The sequence below is a fragment of the Semicossyphus pulcher genome, unplaced genomic scaffold, assembly GCF_022749685.1.
Source record: "Semicossyphus pulcher isolate SPU_LCO1_2020_fin unplaced genomic scaffold, fSemPul1.0.p SCAF_2, whole genome shotgun sequence".
Taxonomy (NCBI): domain Eukaryota; kingdom Metazoa; phylum Chordata; class Actinopteri; order Labriformes; family Labridae; genus Semicossyphus; species Semicossyphus pulcher.
The window spans coordinates 35,636,244-35,651,941 of record NW_027211693.1 but is presented as its reverse complement, the minus strand read 5'-3'; the positions used below and the strand labels follow the sequence as shown (position 1 = coordinate 35,651,941).

The following is a 15,698-nucleotide window of genomic DNA, read 5'->3' as shown; positions in this document are numbered from 1 at the left end:
GCCAGTTGGTTTACGCTAGTAAGTGATAACTCACCTACCTGTGAATTGGAATTGCTGTGACAGCCAGAATACTATTTTTGTACTGCTTATGAGTGTAACTGTACACTTACTGTAAATGTTAGGCTAACTATTGTTACTGTAGGAAGATGACCACAGCCCTTAACCCCAGTTACAACCCAGCCTCCAGAGGCACATTATCAGACACCCTAATAAAGAAATAATGGAGCATAGTATCGATAAGTATAGGAATCGATAAAATGTATTATTATTATTATTTATGATGTTAAACTATGCGGTCCACAGATCACCTTCATGCTGAACCATGGGGGGTGATCACTGTACAGATCACGGCCACATGTATGAAATTAATTGACAAAGACATCTTCTCCATTAATTTTAGTTAGTTTTGTAAACACACACTTTAGTTTCAGATAGTTTTCGTTTTTTTGGAAAGCCTTGTTTTTATAATCATTTCAGTTGATGAAAATGTTTTAATTGACAATTAAGTTTTAATTAACGATAATAACCTTGGTGCTCATTGTACACTTATTATTGATACATGAACCCCATACAACCCCACTTCAAAAAACCCAAACTATGCCTTTATGAGGGCTTTAGTTTAATTAAAACTTTAAGAATGGACAGTCACTTTTAAAGGCAAAGATTTAATTTATCCAATACTAGCAAATAATAACTGATGTATTTGACGTTACATTTTATACACATTTGCGTATCTGCTGGTGACTGTAGTGATGCTATTTCAGATAAATGAAAAGTCAACTATGATCATTTTTTCTTGCTACTAATAGTGTTACGATTTTGATTTTGATAGTGTTACGATTTTGATTTTTGACGCTTGATCTATGACGCTTGATGTCATCCACGTGAAGTATCCAACCATCATAATTAATTGAGGTTTCTCTTGACAACAGACAGTATTACGATAATCCGAGCGGCCTGTGACTGGAAAACAACTCAGGCGAACATGTCAAATTAGCCGGTTGCTACAGCTCAAACTGTCCACGTAGTGTTGACAAAGCCTCAAAACGACAACTAACTACTATTTTCCCCAGAATTTTAAAGCTAAACAATATATTAACATGGAAAAGGTATAACTTAATAACTATCTACAGTAAACCACCAACCTTTTGTTGTTCAAAGGATGATCATTTCTACATTCTCCATTTGCAAATCCTGCTGTCTGTAACGCCGATGACGATGGAAGCTGTCACCGCGAGACTACGGGGATCAAGGCGAGCGTCTTGTGACAGGAAGACGGAAGTCGTCAAAGTAAACTAGCCAAGTAGCATAAAAGACAGCACCAACGTTTGTACTTGAAATTATCTTCTTGCTAGCTACTTCACTTACAAATACAGCATTTGAGCGTATGGTGAATTATGTCCTCAAGTCAAGCAAAGGACTCAAGCTTTTGGGGAGGCAGGATGCCATCAGAAATGGAGTCAATGGCGAAAAACCTGAAGGATGTGGACCAGGAGATGTTCAGAAAAATAATTAAAGGTAAAAATGCTTTTAGTTAGTTGACTTAAACGTTAGCTATTATACTCTAAAACAGAGACCCACTTCGGTAAAGTTGGCAATATATTCACAGATTCGACCTTTTTGGATCAATAACTCAATGATGAAACATGACTTATACTAAAACAACACCTCTTTCCAACCGTAGTAAGGTAGACCGAGCTACAACTTGATTTTTATCTGAACAAGCCGTATTCGGAGCTGGAAAGCTTACATTCGCCTTTACACGCAAACCCTTTCTTTGTGTTTTTGACGGATTGCAATACCAACCTAGGTGCATACCTCCACCTACCGTACCTAAATGATAGTATTAATAACAAAAAAAAACTATATTCTATTAAACAACCTAGTGCTTTTTAAGAAATATATTATCCCTTGGTGAGTTTCCCACACCCCATCTGCAGCCATTCCCAGAATACCTATCAAATTCCATTCATGTCCAGCTTCTCTCACCCTTTGTTTTAGGTGTACCCTTTCATTTTCTATTGAGCCTATGTTACAGTGTATATTTGTGAATTTACTTTTCCCAATATAAATAATGTCTTAGTGTGATCTTAATCTTGATAATCTTACCTCATCTCTTATATTTCTCCCTTTTACATTCTGTGTTCTGTCTTTTTTACTTTGTAGTATGTTCTATCCTCATCCCACTTCTTCTGCCAAAGTTCAGATATTTTCTTTTTGATTATCGCTTTCCCTTCCCCTTTTCCGAATGGAATGTGGTTATATGCCTCATATTTATTTACCCTTTAGCCACCCTATCTGCAAATTAATTTCCCTTTTATTCCCACATGCACAGGTATCAAACAAAATTCAACAACAATTCCCAACATCTGTATTCTAAATAAAGATTGAAATATTTCAAACATCCAGTCTTCCCTGACCGACTTCATAGTCTGCAAACTCAGTAGAACTGCTGCAGAGTCTATACACAATACTATTCTGTCTGGTCTCACATCTTCTAACCACTGAAGACCAATGATTGCTGCCTTCATCTCAGTATAAAATAGAGCCCTACCGATACTGGATTTTTGGGGCCGATGCCGATTCCAATATTAGGAAGTAAAAAAAATCCGATATCGATATATATTGGCCGAGATAATAGTAGTTAGTTAGTTAAACTTGTGTTTATTGTAGGTATTATATGGTTATAATTGACAGATATGTTCAATATGCATCTGAAATTAAAATAATAAAATTCCAAATCTGAAAAATTTGTCACATTTGCATGACATACAAAAATTAAATTAAATTGTTTCTGTAGAAACCTAAATAGCACCAAAATAAATAATCAAATTAAATAGAAGGGAGTTTAACACTGAAACACACATGTAGGAACAAAAAATGATTACTTGTTTTTAATCCCACTTTCACACAGTGCTGCTACAGATAAAAGTCACTAAATACAGACCAGCACATTTGACATACTGATACTGTTAATAATAGTAATAAAAGAGCAGGATAATGAGCAGGATTTTCCTTATTAAATATTCCCTCTTAATCAACATCATAATCCAGGAGTGTGAGATGGTGTCTGTATCTACAACAGTCCGCAGGTCGGGACCAATGACAGATAGACAACGCGTCTCCATCTGCTCCCATTGTACGAAATTGATGCCAAAATAGCCCCTGTGATAGGCCCTGCCATCTTGCGATGGTGACGTCATATGGAGCCAGAGACTGCGCAGTAGAGATCGGCGAGTGAAGCGGCCTTAGCCACTTCTGCTAACCCAAACACACACTTAACTTACAGAAAAAACAGCAAGGATCCTGCACGCCGGCGTGTTTAACAGCAGAACACCTTCTCTGTGTTGGTCTGAGGTTAACGTTCACAGGTATGGAAACTTCAATGACTGTAGTGATTGTTTTAGTTACGTTTCCACCTGCGGATCGTCCTCTACTCTGCTGACCGGAACGGATTGTCTGCAGGAGCAGAATTTGTCAACAGAGCTGTCAATCATCATTTTGACGGCATCAAATAACTAATTAAAAATAAACTTGTCAGAAAAAAGGACACCTGGGCGTAAATCAGCATGATAAGAACAAACTATAGCAAGCCTTCTTTTTTAACATGAGTTTGTTTTTCACAATGTTTCGTTGTGTATGGGAAAGAAAGATAGTGCTTTCCTTTGCACTTGCGTCTACTGCTCTGCTCAGCTGTGACGCGCACTCTGACACTCTGACTCTGAAAATCGGCTGACCAATAAATTGGTCGGGCTCTAATATTTTTATCACTAAGAAATTCCCCAGATTGTATAAAAGCAAATTTCCCCAAAATAGTTGTTGTAGCATAACCAACAGGAGACCATTCATTTGTGATTTCAGTAACACTACACTTCATCAGGGTAAAGTTAATGAATATTTTTCTCGTATCTCTTTTGCACATTGCAGTTTGTAGACGGCCCCTAAGCACTCCCCTTACAGCCGTTGTACATAAAGGCCAATGAAAGTTATCCAGCTCAGAGGACGGCTTGCTCTGATGAAAATCAGGTTGTAGCTCACTGTCTATCTTATTACGGTTGGAAAGAGATGTTTTTGTATGTTTCGTGATTGAGTTATTGATCCAAAAAGAGCAAATCTGTGAATATTTTCATGGAAGTATCGGAACCTTCAATATCACTCATTACAGCCCTGTTCATATATCTGTATAGCATCTCAAGCTATTGAAATGCATTTTATATGCATGTGATGCATGTGATATAAATTCAATTAAAGTTAAATAATGGGGCACCAAAAACGTCTCCTGCTAGATATTTTTTTTGATGCCAGAGTGAAACAGGTTCTATCTGCATGAGACTGTTAATCTGCCCAATGTCTCTGCATAAAACCCAGCCCCAGAGGCTCTGAACAAGTTACGTTACTAGAATTAGATACATGAGTTAAAAGTGCCTGTGAATTATTCTGTGTCCAGCTATGGTCAGTTCCCTGGAGGGAAAGGACTGCAGAGCGTTGATGAAGTCCATAGCAGTGAGCAGTACGATTCCACAGGAGCGGCTAAGTCACATCATAGCTGGGATGTACAGAGTGCTGTCTGAGGCTATCCGCATCCCCTCATCATCACTAAAACAGGATGTAAGGTGGTGTTTAACACTAAAAATCATATATTATTTGTTAGTCACTTGACTGCATTTGCTATCGCTTAAAGGAAGGCCTTTTCCTCAAGACATATTTTGACATGTCATACCAGGAAAGCAATAATACCCTTAATAATAATGCATATGATTCACATATTTCAGTTTTTGGACCATTGTATTGCTTACCCACTGTCATAGCTTTGTAATAATCTAGATCAGTGGTTTTCAAAGTGTAACTGCGAGTTCACACCGAATATTCGCCTCACGTTATTTGCGCGAGTTTTGACCGCCGGATCCAAATTTGCCTTTAAATAACAGGTGAATATTCGCCCTTCGCTTCAGGAATGGAGGAAAGGAAGCGGAGCTTATCTCCATGGTTACCAACGGCGTTTCATTTCTTTCGGCTATCAGCCATGTCCGACATCCCTACTCTCACCACATTATACCTGCTGTGGAAGTCCGAGACGGGTCGAAAACCAGACGCTGTCGTGCGTGGGTTCATGACACCATCCGGAGGCGAACACAGCTGGGTGAATACCACTGCCTTCTCCAGGAACTCCATCTGGATGACTCCTGCTTCCAGGGTATTTGAGGCTGACCGGGGCCCAGTTTGATGATCTGCTTGCCAGGGTCAGTGGCAGGATTTCATGGATGAACACCAACGACAGGCGTTCCATCCCGGCTGTGGAGTGCCTGACCATCGGTCTCCGGTGAGTGGTATTTTAATAACAATAATTAATAATAAAAACGTGTGTCAGAATCAATACATTAATCTGGGTAGATTTTGCATGGATATAGTTGAAACAAACTAATCAAAAGGATGCCGAAACAAATTGAAAATGGCTACTTTACTGTTAGGTGATTACTGTAGCACAAATTTGAGCAAATTTAGAGATGACACACACATCAGAAGGTAGGCTTCATCCACTACAGATGAAACTGTGCTTTCTTCAATCTTTGTTTATTAAGTACTGCAAATAATGTTGAGATTTTTTAAGTAAAATTACCTCTTTATCCACCACAATAAAGTGACAGTAGAAACATTCAGTGAGCACATCATGAGTAACAGCTGTGGGACCATATCAATGAAACGCTACTATTTATAGATTTTGTTTAGGTTACCACCTAGAGTATCTTCACTACAACTTAGTCAAATTTATTCTTTTCTATGCTGCAGATATCTTGCCACCAGAGACTCATTCCGGACCATTGCTGCCAGCTTCCGTGTTGGGATCTCCACTGTGGCCAAGATTGTCCCTGATGTTGCCACTGCCATTTGGGACTGCCTTGTGGAAGACTTCATGTCTGTGCCCACCTCACAGGAGTGGAGGTCAATTGCAGAGAAGTTTGAGGAGCGGTGGAATTTTCCTCTCTGCTGTGGAGCGCTGGATGGGAAACATGAGGTCCTCAAAGCCCCTCCTAACTCTGGATCCCAGTTCTATAACTACAAGGGAACATTCTCGCTGGTTCTGCTTGCTGTTGTGGATGCCCAATACTGTTTTCGGGTGATCGACGTCAGGGGCTATGGTAGAACCAGTGATGGTGGGATTCTGGCCAACTCTGCTTTTGGTCAGGGGCTTCGGTCTGGCACCCTCCAACTACCAGCAGACCTGCCACTACCAGGAGCTGAGCACAGAGGACCCCAGCCGTGCGTCTTTGTGACAGATGAGGCATTTCCACTCTGGAAAAACCTCATGAGGCCTTATCCTTGGCGCAGCCTGCCAAGAGAGCGCCGGATCTTTAATTACCGCCTGTCCCGAGCTCGGCTGGTTGTGGAGAGTGCCTTTGGCATCCTCTCCTCCCAGTGGAGGATGTACAGGCGTGTGATTGAGGTCCACCCAGAAGTCGCAGAGAAGTGTGCGAAGGCTACCTTTGTTCTCCATAACTTCCTGCAGATGACTGCGCAGACAACAGCAGTGATGGGGCGCAGCCATGTTGGTGAGGTGGAGCCACAGCCAGGTCTGGGGAGACTTGCTGCCACAACTCAGCAAGAGAGGCCATCAGGGTACGGGAGACCTTCACAACCTTCTTTTCAACAGAGGGAGCTGCTCCATGAGAAGACAGCATGTGGTGCACAACCGCAACTAACGGCTCTTTTAAGAGCCACCCATATATCTTGACTGAGCAAAATGCCTTCAAGAAAGATTTATGTATTGTATATTTTTTGAAATAAAGAAACACTATTCATTCACATTAGGGAATAAAGTGCTTACTTTTGCTAACAGTTTAACGAAATTGACTGTTAAAAACAAGTTGAAAGACTATTACAAAAACAATTCAAATTCAAGGTTTCAGCCACAAGATGTCATTATTGCAATCTTGCATCAGATGTCAACAAATATTACCTTTCAGTTAGAGTTAGGAGATATAGCATCAAAAAATAATATTGCATAATTTTAAGGCTATATATACACAATATATAGCCTATTTTGATTATATATATACGCTATATATATATATATATGCTCAGTTTAACTCTTTGATGCATACAATCACACCAGTATGATGATTCTGGTAATCCCAGCAATATGTCTGCATTAAAATAGTGTTCATATTATCACAAGGTTTCTAATGAAAAAAGGGGACATTACAACCAAGTTAAATTATAAATACATTTATTACAAAACTTAAGTCATATATTACCAGTATATAATATTATTGAAGTACAAATATGATAATATGATATAATTTGTTATAATGTAAACATTCAGAAATTATAGTCAAACTAAGTTCAATCTGTGGTACATACCAAGGGGCCTTCTCTCCACTGAGGGTCCAGCACTCTGCCTCGCTGCCTTCCGATGGCAGGTCTCCCTGGTCTATAGTATTGAAAATACATTTTGAGAGAGGGGGGCACAAGGAAAACAAAAAGACAATTGAGAAATATATAAAGGGCCATCAGCAGAAATGTCTGGCACAAAACTATCAATGAAACTTTAGGTCACGTGTCTCTATACACACAGCAACATGCCTCAATTTGCATTAGTATGTTTTGAACATTACTTTGCATTGGTTGCATATTATAGTTAAAAACAGTAGCTCAAGCATTTAACAAACTCACCCTCGTCGTACATTTTAAATCATGGTATAATCTAGTTTTTGAGTGTGTCACTGTGACTGTGTGTGTCTTCACTTGTCTACCAACCTCCTGACTCGGTCTCCAGCCCTGCTGCTACCTCTCTACCCTCGTCTCCCTCTCCTCGTGGTGGAGGGAGACTCTGGTTCCTGTCTTCCTCGACTCCCCGCCCCATGTTATCAGATGTTTCCCTTGGGGTAACAAAGGGGTCGAGGAAAGACAGGACCGCAGCGTATTTCCACCGCTTAACTGCCCCTGCTGCTGAACCGCTCCGCCTCTCTCCTTCTTTTCTCCTCTCTTTTAAATAGGTGTCCCTGAGGCCCTTCCACTTTTTGCGGCATATCTCCTCTATCAAAAACACACACACACACCTTAACATCAACTGTCTGATCTTGAGAGCCGAGAAAGTAAATTTTTTTCAACTCACGCGAATTCGCGTCGCGTCATTCGCGCTGCCCGAAGCGAATTTGCGTCTACTCGCGTCATTGCATTGACTTTGTATTGAATCTCGCCACAGATTCGCGTCTATTCGCGTTCGGTGTGAACGCACAGTCACAGAACGCACAGCGCGCCTCCCCTGGAGGGCACCAGAGGACTTCAGGGGAGGCGCAGTGTGAGAAATAATAAACCAGAAAAACTTCTAGGTATACCAATCTTATTAATTCATAGTCATTTGACTTCTACATCCTACATAAATACAAAATTTATGTACAATTAAGAAATAAGTCTTTAAGTCGGTTGCAAAGTTGTCTTCTTCTACTGTTTCCGGCCGACTGCACTCATTTTGGCGTCACTGCCACCCCAGTTTATGGCCAGAAATCAAACTACCATTGGCTTACTTTGAGACTCATGTTTGGTGTAGTTGCAGCAGCCGGTGAAGATTGCAAATTAGATGCTGCCATGACTCTTACATGTCGTGCATGTTCGTCTGACGCTATGCTCACATCTCTACAAAAAAGGGTATAAGAGTGCTCGTGAAGGGGAGTGAGCTCGGATTTTCATTATTGACCATGACCAAAAGCAAGTAGCCTCCCGGTCAAGGCTGTAAATGGATGAGGATGATCTGCGTTTATTTATTTTCTAAAGTGCATCCCCGCATCAACCACTTTTCACCATTTTCAGCTTAGCTAATGAATCGTGGAGGCTCACTTTGAAATACTTTGAAAACCCCTGCTCTAGATGGATCAGAGAGATGATTAACCTATTAATGTCCACTGTGGAATTTTATGATTTTTAGAATTTTCACAAAAAAACCTGTAAACCAATCGGTTAGGAATATCAGATCTTCTTAATTCTTCATACACACATAGACCAGACTCTTACAATGTATATTCAAAAATAATTTTGATAATGCATTGCTTTTTCTTTGTCCAATAATCATATTTTGCCGAAATTAGTGGCATTTTCTCGAGTATTCTATGGTTTTTCTATGAGGTTTGCAATATGAACAAATGACAAATAGTTTTAATCTCAAATTTCTCCCAACTAAATGTTAATGACACTCATTTATACACACATACACATATCTGTTTTTCTCAGGCACACATGCCAAGGCACACACACACACACACACACACACACACACACACACACGCACACACTACTACTGCTACTTCTTCTACTTCTAGTACTACTTTGACAGCTACCAGAAATTTGGTTAACATGTTACACAAAGCACTGACATCTGTACAAAAAGTACCTTAGATTTTACTCATATCAAATGGTTGGTATCATTGGATTCTGAACAACTTAAATTTGAATTATAATAATTGAATAATAATATAACCATTGATTCGGTGTATCAGATATTGAGCATGCCAAATGAATGTTAAACTTATTTTTTATTTTTCTATTTTTTAAATCAACTTTGTCTACCAATTAAGTATTAATTTTGTTTTGTGTAGCCATGTGTATTAAGGCTTCAGTTTCCACAGCAAAGTTTGTATTTCCACCTCTAACAAACTTTCTCAATGAAATTCAAATTCAAAAACACCTACAATAATTTAAAAAAAAAACAATAACAGAAACGTGACATTAAAAAAAAAGGAGCTACAGGAAGCCAAAGCAAATGCATTAACAGCAAATATGATGCAGATTTAAAAAAAAAAAAAGCAAAGGTAAGCACAAACAAACATAGAAAACAAATGCAACAGAAAACTGCTGCATATCCAGTCATAACAACAGAAATACTTCAGGCCAGAGTGCAGTGTTTCTGAGGGCAAGAGTCTCAGTGACAACTGGGCAAACGACACCCAACCTTTCAAATTAATTCCTCCATAGAATGTGGGCCTGGACCACTTCTATCTTTAAATAACTGGATATGCAGCTTTTTTTTATGTTTCCTTTGTTATTTGGGTTTGTGTGTTTTTCACTTCTGTATTCTTTCTAAATAGGCTTTATTTACGAATTTGTTGCATGATTATCCTAATAAAAATCATCATTAATGTTATTAGTAAGACTTGTGCTTTTCTTACAATGACATGTCAAAATGGTCTTGGATACACCTTTTTAGGGTGTCGGGGGCAACAAATGCTAATTGCTTCCTCTTCATAAGCATTTAATTGCACATTTTAAAATCATTTTTAAAGTTAGCTGGGAAAGAAAATTAACATTGTTTTTGTGCCACTGTTTAGGCCTTCAAAGAAGATCTTAGAGAACTGAGGCAAGGATCATCTTTTTATCACATCCTCAATGTTCTGACGCATCGTCACTCCTGCTTATACAACGAAAATGTCGAACTTCACCTGCTGACTGACTGATGTCATATCTGTTATGTTTTGTCAATTAGGATACCTGAAGACCTTATTGCAGATTTCTCCAGTGTGGTTTTTGGCAATCGGTATGTTGGCTTAAAATTTGTTTTGGGTTGCCTGACAAACCGTGCTTCACATAAACACACAACACTGTTCCTTCCTGCCAGCTCCTCCATTTGCACAGACATTGTCGTCGACGTCTTGTCTTAAACAGGCTGTGTACAAGGCAGATTATCATTGCTCTGTCACACCTCTTTGCATTTGCAGGCGTACAGCTCTAGAGGTAGCAACCTCCCGGAATGATCCTCACCTCCCCACAGTAGAAGACTTTAAGTGGAGAGTGGATGTTGCCATTTCTACCAGGTAAAGAAGAAAAACTCCATCTAAAAGATGTATGTAGTTTTTAGAAATTAATTATTAACGTGACAATGTTGAAAATGTTACAGACATGTAATAACTTATTAACTCGTGATTTAACTTAAAATTAATATTAACAAAGTCCATGTCATTCTGTGTCTCCTCTGTTACTATAGCTCTTTAGCCAGGGCCCTGCAGCCTTCTGTTCTACTGCAGATGAAACTATCAGATGGGCGCTTTCACTGCTTTGAGGTATAAACAGTTGTTCCTGATTCTATCTGCAGTTTTACATGCTCCTCAAGATCCTCCTGAATCCATATAACAATAACATTTCCTTCTAAATATTTGCCTGTCCAAGTCCAATTGTCCCATTTAAACACAAGTATTAAAGACTTTTGTGACTACATTTTTTCATTCAAAATTACAGAACAGACAGTGGAGAGCAACACGGTTTGCAATAGCCCCTCCGCACTTAAACTACTGCAGTTTTGGGAGTTATCTTCTTTGAGTGAAGTTTCTTTTTGAAAGTATCATCGACTCTTAAAGCTGTTAAAAGAGAGGAGGTAAATTTTTCCCTGTCTTTATCCATATACAGGTTTTGCCCACTAAGTTTTTACAATGTTACTTAAAATATATTATATTTAAATATAGGTTTTAATAAATCTTAAATTATCAGCTACAGTACATCCAGGTTTTGTATTTAAATAGTTGTCTGTAAGCGCCCAGGCATAGTTATTTTATACAAATTGCTATTGTGACTTGTGTACTGCAGAGTAAGTAAGTTTACCTTGAACCTGTGGGTAGGAAGAAGTTGGTCCTAAGCTATGGGCTTACGTAGGACAGTTTCAGTTGTTACATCATAGGATCACCGTTAATAATTGAAGTAATCATCATTTAGAACATTTATAACTTAATTGGTTTGCAACTGACTTGGAATCTACACAGGCAATGTATTTGAAACATATTTTTGACACACATTTTTTGTATATTTCCTCTGGGTATACCAGTCCTATTAATTCATTCTCATTTGACTTTTACATCCAAAATAAATACAGAGTTTATGCACAATAAAGAAATACACACTGCCACCCCTATTTATGGCCAGGAATAGCAACTACCATTGGCTAACTTTGAGACTCATCTTTGCTGTAGTTGCAGCCAATGTAGATTGCAAAATAGATGCTGCCGTGACGCTTACGTTCGTCTAACGCTACAGTGTCGGTGTAGATTCCCAGTAAGTTAAAAATGAGCGAGAAACTCGACATCAAAATTATATACAGTATTTTACACATACAGTAATTGCCGAATGGATGCTGCTTTATGCTAATGAAGACAGGAAAAGGAGGGAGGACTTCAACTATGGCTGTTGTTTTTTTTCTATTACAGTGGTAACAAAATTTTGACAGAATTACAAGATGACTTAAGAGTATCTTGTGCTGAAATCCCAAGAAAAACGCAAACAGAAGAGAAGTAAAAATTGGACTCATAGTCATTAGACCTGAGATTGACCTTTGCAAGTCAGAGGTCAAGCTCAGGCATGGACACCTTGTCTGTTTTACAATGTCGGTTTAATATTTGTTTTCTTCTTCAGATGTCTGTGTCTAGGTTCCAGGAGCTTCGTTACAATGCTGCATTTATTCTCAAAGAGATGAACGACCTGGAGAAGAGGAGCATTTTCCAAATCCAAGACTGATGCACTTAAACTGTTCTTTCTTCTTAGTTTTTGAGTTTAAGTGGATTTTTTTTGTTGCACTTAAGTTGGCTCAGTGTAATAATTACAAATACAATATTATAAATGATGATAAACTGCTTGTCAGGATTTATATGATTGTGTTAGCATTTAACATTCCTGACTGTTGACAGAATACCAGATGAGACAAATTGGCCTGCTGGCTGCACCATGAGGTACCCTAATGGCCATGCTGAATCCAAAAAGAGAGTTTCCTGTATCACAACCTATAGTAAACAGGCTGCATTAATCTTTTTATCCCTGGCTTGTTAATTGCACATGTAAGCATTATTCAATTCAGTGGTTGTTCGGAGATTTGGAGACTTCTGCTAAACCTCCATTGTGCCAGGATACATGTCTGACAACTCAAAAAAATACTTATGGAGTTTTGGCTCACACATTTATGTTCCCTTCGAGATTAATTTATTGACTTGAGCATTGGTGGGTTAGGGTTAGGTTAACCCTAACCCTTAGCTCCTCAGCTCCTCATCAAAAAATGAATTTGTCTAATAACTTGGTGTATGTTGTAAACCAAATCATTATTCATTTTATATATATTTATATATTATATAAATTAATAATTTTCCCGAATTGCCCCTCTGGGGATCAATAAGGATTGTCATATCTTAATACCTGCAAAACTTATTGCACTCCCATTATCTCCAGTGAAACTTTGTGGTTACCACAGTTTACCAAATGTAAGCATGCTATGACAACAAAGTATGACAGTTGTCAGTGTAAAGATGACACCTACTCCGCATCAAATGTTGGCCATGTCTTGTGAGCATTTGAGCACCAAAGCTGTGGTCAAAGCACTCCTTTGCCTAAACCCGACAGTGTTGCTTTAATAAAGATGTAGACCCAAGACTAGAAAAATAAGGATAATAATCAGAAAAATATTGAGGAGGCATTTATAATCTGTCACATTTTTAATGCCAAGATCATTCATTTTACTGTAAAATTTAAAAAACAAACTATTTAAATGTCATTTAATATCAATAAGTCATTGGGGAACTTTTGGCTGCAAATACTTAAATCATTCATTCATGAAAAAGTTTTGTTACTATTATCCCCCATCCCTTCATAAAATAATGGATCTGATCATTTTTTCATTAAATGAACAGAGGTACATGTCATGTCATGTCATGACTTTTTGTCTTGTTCAGAAAACCATTAAACAGTATCTGTTCCATGAAATGGAAAATCCCACACTGCAGTTCTGCAGCATCACTTGTAGTGTATCGGGACAAATAATTGCACTCCATCTGCTACAGTTTGCTTTCTTGCTGTGTGTTAGGAAGATGATGAAAACTGCTGGTCCATACACCATGAACAAAGTCAAGATATTCTGTGCTAGTACACCTGGCCAGACTGCATTGTTGGCCTACTTAGAAACATGCATAACAACATTTTAAAGTGTAAAGGGACCACAGGATCTCTGACTAGTTTATGTGTTTGTGTTCAGTGTGTTTGCATTCTTGCATAATACTCTTCTTGTTAGTGTCCTTGTTTGTATATACACCAGTGTGTCTGTTTTTACATGCGTCTGCTGTGGTGTATATGTAGTGTTGTGTCTGTGTGTGGGATTGAGTTCACAGGCTAGACCGGCTGACCTATATAACTACCACCACTACCACTGACATGGACATCAGCCGACTCACTAGCCTTAATTTCCATTCACATTTACAGAAAAAAAACCCTTTAGTAAACAGGTTTTATTCTGAGGTGGTGAGATTAAGTGCTTCAGGTAGTGCAATACCATGTAGTCTAGTATCAGAACTATTTGAACCAATCCTTACACAGTCATTACACTCTGACCTTAACCTACTTCTACTCTTCTAATTTGATTAAGTCAGTATAACTATTGTTGAAAACTAGCCCACTCTGCCCAAAATTCACAATTATAAGATGATGGTAAACTATCATGTAGCTTACTAGTGCAAGTAAAGAAGGGATACAAAAATAAAAGACACAGTAGTCAAGATAAAATTTGCTACTGGTCATAACAGACTAAGTTAGGCTTTTGAGACAGCACATATTAATTTACTGAATTGATCAATGTTTTTTATGTTTTTCCTATTAATTATACCTTTAGGGCACTGGTTTAGCTCAGCGGTTAGATCGGCGGCCATGTACAGAGGCTACAGTCCTTGATGCAGCAGCCTGGGTTCAACTCCCTCCCTTGGCCCCCTGCCGTGTGCCATCCCCCACCCCCTGCCCTGTCTCAAACACTATCCACTGTCCTCTCATTAAAGGCATGAAAGGCCCAAAATAAAAAAAAAACGAAATTTAACCTTTAATTTGTCAGAGGAAGAAAGTTATTTTTTTCTTAATCTAAAAGCTCTTTCATACTTACTTACATAATGCTACAAGCATCAGGCCATGTCTCTGCAGTCATCAAGAAAATGTACTTGTAAGATGCATACAGTATATCATAATATGTTGCCAAAACCATACAATACTTATTAATGGGAATTTTGTACATTAGTACTTTTTAGGTGAAACTTGATTATATTGATGATTATATTACGCTATTATACAGTCTTACTTACTTACTTACTACAATATTTCAGTCAACCTGATTGTATTTAATTGTAGTTATCAAAAATAGAGATTTCTGTGTTAATTTAAGTTTAAGTCTTTAACTTTAATAAGTTTATATCTTACATGGGTTTGTTCCCTCATGTTGCCTTGGCATTTTGTAATTACATGGTCCCTTTTCAGATCAGAAGTTTTGTAAGCAATGAACATGTTTACCTGCCCTATACCTGGTATATTGTTGCAGACAACAAAGTGGAGGCATGAGTGGTAAGCGATTTTGCTGATGGAATCAATGACAGATGTCCACCTAATGAATTAGTCAAATTTTTAGAAGATTTCTGGGACATGAATGACTTAGTCCACACATGAAACTGCACTGTATGCCCCCTGTGTATTAGGAGTGTTCCTGTACACAATAAAGAGGAAACGCATTAAAAATAAATATTAAACATGGCTTACTATGTACAACTTATTCAAATGTCCTGCCAATGCTTATTATTTTCATGGGAATTCTCCGGTTGTACCGTCAGTAGGCTACCAACTGGTTTTCCTCCACCTGGGCAACAATCCTGACCCGCCGGTGTTTACCGGAGTCCCGCATGCAGGTCAGACATGCTCTTACCCCCAGGCCC

At 38.5% G+C, this 15,698-nt stretch overlaps 3 protein-coding genes across 7 annotated transcripts in view; 2 read left to right on the top strand and 1 right to left on the bottom strand.

Moving 5' to 3' along the window:
* fam199x (family with sequence similarity 199, X-linked) overlaps positions 1–1,215 on the bottom strand; it is a 48,552-nt gene extending 47,337 nt beyond the window's left edge. For 3 of the 5 annotated variants that reach the window (XM_069670528.1, XM_069670525.1, XM_069670530.1), the window contains exon 1: positions 1,146–1,205. The gene's annotated coding sequence lies outside the window, so the exon portion shown is untranslated. Of the gene's footprint in view, positions 1–1,145 lie in introns of all 5 variants that reach the window. The other 2 variants (XM_069670527.1, XM_069670526.1) reach the window with 2 other exon arrangements.
* A 101-nt stretch (positions 1,216–1,316) lies between these two features.
* Positions 1,317–15,514, top strand: commd5 (COMM domain containing 5). Its single transcript, XM_069670540.1, has 7 exons — positions 1,317–1,518; positions 4,448–4,608; positions 10,320–10,348; positions 10,475–10,525; positions 10,707–10,802; positions 10,973–11,048; positions 12,388–15,514. The coding sequence occupies exons 1-7, from the start codon at positions 1,398–1,400 to the stop codon at positions 12,487–12,489; spliced, it is 636 nt and encodes a 211-aa protein (XP_069526641.1). The 5' UTR covers positions 1,317–1,397; the 3' UTR covers positions 12,490–15,514.
* LOC138598449 (uncharacterized) lies at positions 5,118–6,730 on the top strand. The gene is made up of 2 exons (XM_069670238.1): positions 5,118–5,320; positions 5,788–6,730. Exons 1-2 carry the CDS (start codon positions 5,262–5,264, stop codon positions 6,728–6,730), a joined length of 1,002 nt encoding a protein of 333 aa, XP_069526339.1. The 5' UTR covers positions 5,118–5,261.
* Positions 15,515–15,698: the final 184 nt, after the last annotated feature.